General features: G+C 43.5%; 1 protein-coding gene across 1 annotated transcript in view; it reads right to left on the bottom strand.

Annotated features, from left to right (window-relative positions):
- Nucleotides 1-6,786, bottom strand: part of LOC148516800 (uncharacterized) — a 58,709-nt gene extending 51,923 nt beyond the window's left edge. The window contains exons 1-2 of the mRNA XM_088479538.1: nucleotides 6,744-6,786; nucleotides 1,468-1,827 (exon numbers count right to left, since the gene is read on the bottom strand). Of these exons, the coding sequence (XP_088335664.1) occupies nucleotides 1,468-1,827; nucleotides 6,744-6,786 (403 nt within the window). The remainder of the gene's footprint in view (nucleotides 1-1,467; nucleotides 1,828-6,743) is intronic.
- Between the last annotated feature and the right edge of the window lie 2,623 nt (nucleotides 6,787-9,409).

Below are 9,409 nucleotides of genomic sequence, written 5' to 3' on the forward strand. Positions count from 1 at the left end.
ATTCTTATATTAATATATTTATTATTAATATGAACGCACTGACTCCTTGTAGATATTGATATTATGATCTACATGTAATTATGCACATATTAGAAGTTAATAATACATTTTCTATATTTTCTAAACATAGATGTTTATATGCATGCTTGGTGTGCATACAAATAAATACTCCGATTCATATGTGTTACTAGTCAGCTGTCTGGAATATCTCTGACCACGCGCTAATGTATGTGCCAACACCGTGAACAGTTAGAGTGGTCTAAGCCGCCTATAGAGGTCAGCCGTATGGGATACTTTAATCACGCGCTCGTATGGGCGCCGTGGTTTAAAAGCGCGCTGACACTGTGGACCACCCAAACTGTGACCTCGAGGTCTGAGCGGTCTACAGCCTATAGCTTCGTTAATGCGTGTCAGCCGTTCAGGATACTAGAAGCACGCGCTCGTATGGGCGCCGTGTTTTGCAGGTGAGCTAACACTGTGGAGCACCCACACTGCCTACAGCCAATACGTATTTCGCCGGATGTCCGGCTTCCTCAGGGCAAGCCGAGCAAGTCCCTTAATGTGATTTAAATACTCCATGCTTGGATACCGTTAAGGGGTGTGTCTATGGATCTCATTTCTTCAATATAGATTCTCCCTTGTTATTATAGATTCCCAAAAATAAGTGGATATTATTTAGGTTCTTATATATTTCAACTTGTTGGGTGGTTATAAGTTTTCAAAAATAAATAGAGGTTGTTTCAATATAAATTATATGGTCATCTAAAATTTTAATTATTATAAAAATTCTATAATACCATACATGGGGATATATTCCATAAGCAGTTATTTAAATCGCTGTGTATGTACATTCCTACACATTCTCCAAAACCATATAAGTTCATATATTATTTAATAAGAGATATATATATATATATATATATAATATTTTATAATTTTTAGGTATATTTTAATTATCAAAATTTTTTTAATATTCAATATTAAGTAAAGATAAGAAAAATGTGTGAAAAAATAATAATTATTAAGTGTGATATTCAGAGTGTCAGATATCTGACACATAAAATAGTGTTCATGAAAAAACAAAATACTCCCTAAAATTAAATATGTAAATGTGATAGTGTTACCCTATAGTAGCCTGCACCGTGACTGGTGGGGACAGGAAGCAATGTGATAGGGTTATGTATTCACACTGCTACCAGCTCTGTGCCAGGATGGGCTCTTATCGCAGAATTTTAGTAAATTCGTATGAAGAAATTCATCCTGACTTTATTAATTTACGCAAAAATATTTATCACAAATGCAATAAAAATGGGAATTGTGATAAAATATGCCTCAAAATGATAATACTGAACCAAAGCGCAGCACGTTCGGAGCACATGGGTCTAGCAGAAGTTATGGTTACAGCATTGAGGTTCTCTAATTTCAGATTTTAGGTTTCATGTAAGATAAACTCTCATGGAGACTCACCTTCTGTCACATTGAGGAATGTCCCAGTGCTGTTTCCAGATATTTCTCCGCCATGCTGGAAAGTGACCTCACAGTAATACATCCCGATGTCTGTGACGTGTACTCTGTGTAGGGTGATACTGGCGGATCTGCTACTAATAAACTCATCTGCGTCCACTCTGGAGATCCTGCCTGTGAAATCCTTATTCCTATCAGAGACCTCAGGCCCAGTCCTCACCACGTGTCTGTACCACTTGTACCAGCCGGATGTTACATTCTCTGTGCCGCTTATGCTGTAGTTACAGGGTAATGTGACCGAGCTGCCCTCTGCGGTGATTATTACAGGGATCTGGGATAAGTGGATTGTCTGGGAGAGAAACCCTGATATATAGAGAGTGATATACAGATTATTCACTAAAATATACCAGTTATGCAGGTCACAATCTGCACAGTGTATTAGTCCCCATATGATTGTAGGGTCAGTGTATTAGTCGCCATATGATAGTAGGGCCAGTGTATTAGTCGCCATATGATAGTAGGGTCAGGGTATTAGTCGCCATATGATAGTAGGGTCAGTGTATTAGTCGCCATATGATAGTAGAATCAGTGATTTAGTGGCCATATGATAGTAGGGTCAGTGCATTAGTCGCCATATGATAGTAGAATCAGTGATTTAGTGGCCATATGATAGTAGGGTCAGTGTATTAGTCGCCATATGATAGTAGGGTCAGTGTATTAGTCGCCATATGATAGTAGGGTCAGTGTATTAGTCGCCATATGATTGTAGGGTCAGTGTATTAGTCGCCATATGATTGTAGGGTCAGGGTATTAGTCGCCATATGATAGTGGGGTCAGTGTATTAGTCGCCATATGATAGTAGAATCAGTGATTTAGTGGCCATATGATAGTAGGGTCAGTGTATTAGTCGCCATATGATAGTAGAATCAGTGATTTAGTGGCCATATGATAGTAGGGTCAGTGTATTAGTCGCCATATGATTGCAGGGTCAGTGTATTAGTCGCCATATGATAGTAGGGTCAGGGTATTAGTCGCCATATGATAGTAGGGTCAGTGTATTAGTCGCCATATGATAGTAGAATCAGTGATTTAGTGGCCATATGATAGTAGGGTCAGTGTATTAGTCGCCATATGATAGTAGAATCAGTGATTTAGTGGCCATATGATAGTAGGGTCAGTGTATTAGTCGCCATATGATAGTAGGGTCAGTGTATTAGTCGCCATATGATAGTAGGGTCAGTGTATTAGTCGCCATAGGATTGTAGGGTCAGTGTATTAGTCGCCATATGATTGTAGGGTCAGTGTATTAGTCGCCATATGATTGTAGGGTCAGTGTATTAGTCCCCATAGGATTATAGGGTCAGGGTATTAGTCGCCATATGATTGTAGGGTCAGGGTATTAGTCGCCATATGATTATAGGGTCAGTGTATTAGTCGCCATATGATTGCAGGGTCAGAGTATTAGTCGCCATATGATTGCAGGGTCAGTGTATTAGTCGCCATATGATTGTAGGGTCAGTGTATTAGTCGCCATATGATTGTAGGGTCAGTGTATTAGTCGCCATATGATTGTAGGGTCAGTGTATTAGTCGCCATATGATTGTAGGGTCAGTGTATTAGTCGCCATATGATTGTAGGGTCAGTGTATTAGTCGCCATATGATTGTAGGGTCAGAGTATTAGTCGCCATATGATTGCAGGGTCAGTGTATTAGTCGCCATATGATTGTAGGGTCAGTGTATTAGTCGCCATATGATTGTAGGGTCAGTGTATTAGTCGCCATATGATTGTAGGGTCAGGGTATTAGTCGCCATATGATAGTAGAATCAGTGATTTAGTGGCCATATGATAGTAGGGTCAGTGTATTAGTCGCCATATGATAGTAGGGTCAGTGTATTAGTCGCCATGTGATTGTAGGGTCAGTGTATTAGTCCCTATATGATTGTAGGGTCAGTATTAGTCGCCATATGATTGTAGGGTCAGAGTATTAGTCGCCATATGATTGCAGGGTCAGTGTATTAGTCGCCATATGATTGTAGGGTCAGTGTATTAGTCGCCATATGATTGTAGGGTCAGTGTATTAGTCGCCATATGATTGTAGGGTCAGTGTATTAGTCGCCATATGATTATAGGGTCAGTGTATTAGTCGCCATATGATTATAGGGTCAGTGTATTAGTCGCCATATGATTATAGGGTCAGTGTATTAGTCGCCATATGATTGTAGGGTCAGAGTATTAGTCGCCATATGATTGCAGGGTCAGTGTATTAGTCGCCATATGATTGTAGGGTCAGTGTATTAGTCGCCATATGATTGTAGGGTCAGTGTATTAGTCGCCATATGATTGTAGGGTCAGGGTATTAGTCGCCATATGATAGTAGAATCAGTGATTTAGTGGCCATATGATAGTAGGGTCAGTGTATTAGTCGCCATATGATAGTAGGGTCAGTGTATTAGTCGCCATGTGATTGTAGGGTCAGTGTATTAGTCCCTATATGATTGTAGAGTCAGTGTATTAGTCGCCATATGATTGTAGGGTCAGTGTATTAGTCGCCATATGATTGTAGAGTCAGTGTATTAGTCCCCATATGATTGTAGGGTCAGTGTATTAGTCGCCATATGATTGTAGGGTCAGTGTATTAGTCGCCATATGATTGTAGAGTCAGTGTATTAGTCCCCATATGATTGTAGAGTCAGTGTATTAGTCCCCATATGATTGTAGGGTCAGTGTATTAGTCGCCATATGATTATAGGGTCAGTGTATTAGTCGCCATATGATTGTAGGGTCAGAGTATTAGTCGCCATATGATTGCAGGGTCAGTGTATTAGTCGCCATATGATTGTAGGGTCAGTGTATTAGTCGCCATATGATTGTAGGGTCAGTGTATTAGTCGCCATATGATTGTAGGGTCAGGGTATTAGTCGCCATATGATAGTAGAATCAGTGATTTAGTGGCCATATGATAGTAGGGTCAGTGTATTAGTCGCCATATGATAGTAGGGTCAGTGTATTAGTCGCCATGTGATTGTAGGGTCAGTGTATTAGTCCCTATGTGATTGTAGGGTCAGTATTAGTCGCCATATGATTGTAGGGTCAGAGTATTAGTCGCCATATGATTGCAGGGTCAGTGTATTAGTCCCCATATGATTGCAGGGTCAGTGTATTAGTCGCCATATGATTGTAGGGTCAGTGTATTAGTCGCCATATGATTGTAGGGTCAGTGTATTAGTCGCCATATGATTGTAGGGTCAGTGTATTAGTCGCCATATGATTGTAGGGTCAGGGTATTAGTCACCATATGAATGTAGAATCAGTGATTTAGTGGCCATATGATAGTAGGGTCAGTGTATTAGTCGCCATATGATAGTAGGGTCAGTGTATTAGTCGCCATGTGATTGTAGGGTCAGTGTATTAGTCCCTATATGATTGTAGGGTCAGTATTAGTCGCCTTATGATTGTAGGGTCAGAGTATTAGTCGCCATATGATTGTAGGGTCAGTGTATTAGTCGCCATATGATTGTAGGGTCAGTGTATTAGTCGCCATATGATTGTAGGGTCAGTGTATTAGTCGCCATATGATTGTAGGGTCAGTGTATTAGTGGCCATGTGATTGTAGGGTCAGTGTATTAGTCGCCATATGATTGCAGGGTCAGTGTATTAGTCGCCATATGATTGCAGGGTCAGGGTATTAGTCCCCATATGATTGCAGGGTCAGGGTATTAGTCACCATATGATTGCAGGGTCAGTGTATTAGTCGCCATATGATTGCAGGGTCAGTGTATTAGTCGCCATATGATTGCAGGGTCAGTGTATTAGTCGCCATATGATTGTAGGGTCAGTGTATTAGTCGCCATGTGATTATAGGGTCAGCGTATTAGTCCCCATAGGAATGTAGGGTCAGCGTATTAGTCGCCATATGATTGTAGGGTCAGCGTATTAGTCCCCATAGGAATGTAGGGTCAGCGTATTAGTCCCCATAGGATTGTAGGGTCAGCGTATTAGTCCCCATAGGATTGTAGGGTCAGCTTATTAGTCGCATAGGATTGTAGGGTCAGCGTGTTAGTCCCCATATGATTGTAGGGTCAGCGTATTAGTCGCCATATGATTGTAGGGCCACGGTATTAGTCGCCATATGATTGTAGGGTCAGTGTGTTAGTCTCCATATGGATTATAGGGTCAGTGTGTTAGTCACCATATGGATTATAGGGTCATACATTTGGCTATTACGTAATGAAAGTTTATTTTGGTGCAGATTCTACAAGATGAAAAGTCGTCAGCATTTACTTGAAATGGTTTCAAGTTTTATTAATTGTTCATCGCAAATGTGGATGATTACATTTAATCTGTTCAGCGAGGGCCTTATTCTGAGAGATGGACTCAATGTTGCAGTGGAGCGATTTGTTTGCCAGTTCGCATGCGTCCAAGCCTCACAGCGCACGTGCGATGATGAATTAGCGCAGGCAGTTGCAGAGAGGATTTCTTTGGCAAAGTGAGTGACTAGTAGTCAGCATTTGGGGGGAGGTAATGGGGTTGTTAGAAAATTGCAGGCGCGTCGGAACTGTTTTCTGGGCGCTGCAGATTTGATTTCAGCTGCGGAGGCCCTGGCGTCTTAGGAGAGACGCTCTCACTCAGATGTGTGACCAATGTTTCCAATGTTCCCGCTTTCGTACAAGATCGGCGGATGTCAGGTGCCGGAGGCAGGCGTCTCAGTGCACAAGAATGCACCCGAGTCATTAGCATATTTCCGCAAGTCCCACGTGAATAGGATCGCAGCTGCTACGGCATTTGCATCCATCCCTGAATCAGTCCCTGAGGGGACACAACGCCGCCTCTCTGACTGCTAATCGCAGAAACACAAGTGACAAAACATCAGCATAAAGTCTGAGGAAGACACGGAACAGGCCTATGCAGTGCTTCTGCCATCTGCCTTATATAAATGTATATTTTCCTACATCCGAGTCATTTGTCTACATCTGCAATGAACCTTTTTCAAATTTTGAAGCCAATTCAGCTGAGAGGTATCAACTTTCCAACAGGCAGAACCTGCACCAAAAGGAACCTTTTTACTTCTGGATTCACCATGAGAAGTTCTGGATCCCTCTCTTTCCTTTACAGGACAGCAAACACCAATATTTAGTGTAGAAGTCCCTTCAGTGAGAGGGCGCAGAACTTTCTACAAGGTCATTACTTACATAAAGCAGTCTTATTTCTCCCCACAAGCACAGAAGTCCTTACACACCAATAACCAGAAGCTCTCCCAGTACTGAGCCTGGTCCTCACCTTGCAGGGTCCCCAGGATCAGTAGTAATTGCACAGCTTCCATCCTGTTACTGTGAGACAGCCGCTGAGCACTGAGTACACCAGGGTGCTCTCTCTCCTCAGGAAATGATGTTACAGCTGCTGGAGACGGTCGCTGGGCACTGAGTACACCAGGGCGCTCTCTCTCCTCTGGAAATGATGTTACAGCTGCTGTAGACGGTCGCTGGGCACTGAGTACACCAGGGCGCTCTCTCTCCTCTGGAAATGATGTTACAGCTGCTGTAGACGGTCGCTGGGCACTGAGTACACCAGGGCGTTCTCTCTCCTCAGGAAATGATGTTACAGCTGCTGTAGACGGTCGCTGGGCACGGAGTACACCAGAAGTGGAACAGAAATTACTTACAAGAAGTAACAATGCTCCATGGAGAGTAGAGACTAGAGGAGAATGTTAATGGCCGGCTACAGAGATTTTTATTTTTGTAAAGAACAAACTTCTGCTTTACATGAAAATCATGTTCATGATCATCTGTAATATAGAGCAAAACCTGATTATATTTACTTATAACTTCATAACTTCCAAACTCCTATCTCTGAGCAGCCACTTCTAATTGCAGTCTATTGATGTCTAACCTCTCTGACAGAAAGGGCGCTAGCTGGGTATCGGCTCATTTAGAGGAGGGGAGGATGCGGGCAGCGGGGGCCCTGGCACCAGTGACATCAGAAAGGCTGCATCTTCTTAATACTCAATCCTATTACCTCCAATCTCCTGACATCCATTGGCTTGTACTGCTCACTATCGTATTAATTAGCTGCTTCCCACCTCAGAACATGTGGTCCCACAGCAAAGCCTCCATAAAGCTCCCCATGGGCTCTATTTATTAACATTATTTTTACTAAAATAAAGTGATAAATGCTGTTTTGTGCTATCACACCCTTTTCACATTATGTTAGTATCACCTGTAGTTATTACAGGGCAATTGGAGTAGAATTCGTAAAATTCTACTCCAACCCCTAGTATCACTTATTTTTAGTAAAGCAGATCGCATTTCCCATAACTGTAATGGGAAATGTGATCCGACCATAGTTACTAAAAATAAATTGTAAAAAAATATCGGAGAAAGCCCTGTGATAATAACGCCACCTGGAGGTGGCGTTATCCAGGGTCTCCCCCGGTTACCGGGCTCCCACTCTGCTCTAACGGGGAGAGCAGAGGCGGGAGCCGGTACCAGTATTCAGCTGTGTGGTCTAAATAGACCGCAAGCTGATTGCTGTAATAAAAAGAAAAACAAAATGAAAAAATTTTTTTTTTACTTACCTGACTCCAGGGACCGGTGATCGGGCCTCCGGTGATGGCTCCTCTCTGGTCAGCTGGTCTCCCACAGTGCACTGCTGCCCGGTCATCAGGTGATCGGGCCCCAGTGCAGTATGGGAGATCACCTGATCGGGAAGCCCGGAGAAGATCACCGGAGGCCAGGAGGATGCAGGTAAGTGTAATGAAGGGAGGGGGGGTTGCAGGGGGGGGTTGCGGGGTTGGGTCGCAGGGGGCAGGGCTTAGTGCCGGGGGCGGGGCTTAGCGCCGGTGGGGGGGCAGCAGCGACGGTGGGTCGGCGCATGCGCGGGCTCTTAGTCGCGGTATTTTTTTTTCAAATACCGCGACTAGAGTGCGGATGGGATCCGCAGGGACAGAGCTTTATCGCAAGCTCTGTCCCTGCAAGGGATTTACAGTAAATCCCTGTGATATTGCCAGAATTCGCAATGCGAATTCACTCGGTAATATCACACTACAATCCGCATTCAGTATGCGGATTGTAGTAAATAGAGCCCCATGTCATCTACACTTGGTGACCAGCGATGATGGAGCCTGGCTAACACATAACCAACTTTGCCCACAAGGGGCCTCCTCGCATGTTGTCTATCATTATCCGGCAACACTTGGGGCCTTCAATGATGCGAGAAACCCCTTCATTGCTGTGACCGGACGACCTCAACTCGACACTCGATCACAGATTGGGTTTTTATCCCCACTGGTTATTCTCGTGTAACGATACTGCCTCCACCAAACTCTACAATCGGCGTTTGGAACCGCTTCTTATGTACTCAGGCTTTTACCTCCGGCACCTGGAACCGATTCTGCTGCGTATGCGTCGACTAGCTGCGGCCACACCCCATGATTGGTGTCAGCTGATTGCTCCTGATCCCGCGCAATGGACCAGGCTCTGCACGGTAGCTGGCAGAGGGCTTGAGCTTTGGAGACGCTTGGCTTAATCCAGAACAGCAGGAGAACGGAATAGGGTTTTTGTGCAATTCTGTTGGTCACAGGATGCAGATGCAGTCGTAAGGCAAAGCTGCTTATTGCTCACAGTCTTGAAAAAGACCCTTCCCCTCAGCTTTAACCACTTAACTGACAAATTCTTATCGTGAAAACTGCACAGAAATTGTCGTTTTTTTTTTTTATTTAATTAAGTTTTAAAAGTATTTTGAAAATCTATTTAAATATTTTATTTTAAAAAAATATACCCCCCCCAACTCCCCTATCCATAGGCCCCCATTGTAATTTAACAGTCCACCCCCCCATCAAAAATAGCCCCCCCAGCGTCAAAAGATCCCCAGCAATAACAACCCCCACCCACCCTAGGTATATTATATTAGCCCCCACCCTCTCCCCCAGGGAAAATGGGTGCCCAATT

Source organism: Taudactylus pleione, unplaced genomic scaffold, assembly GCF_031769625.1.
Source record: "Taudactylus pleione unplaced genomic scaffold, aTauple2 ptg000239l, whole genome shotgun sequence".
Lineage (NCBI taxonomy): Eukaryota > Metazoa > Chordata > Amphibia > Anura > Myobatrachidae > Taudactylus > Taudactylus pleione.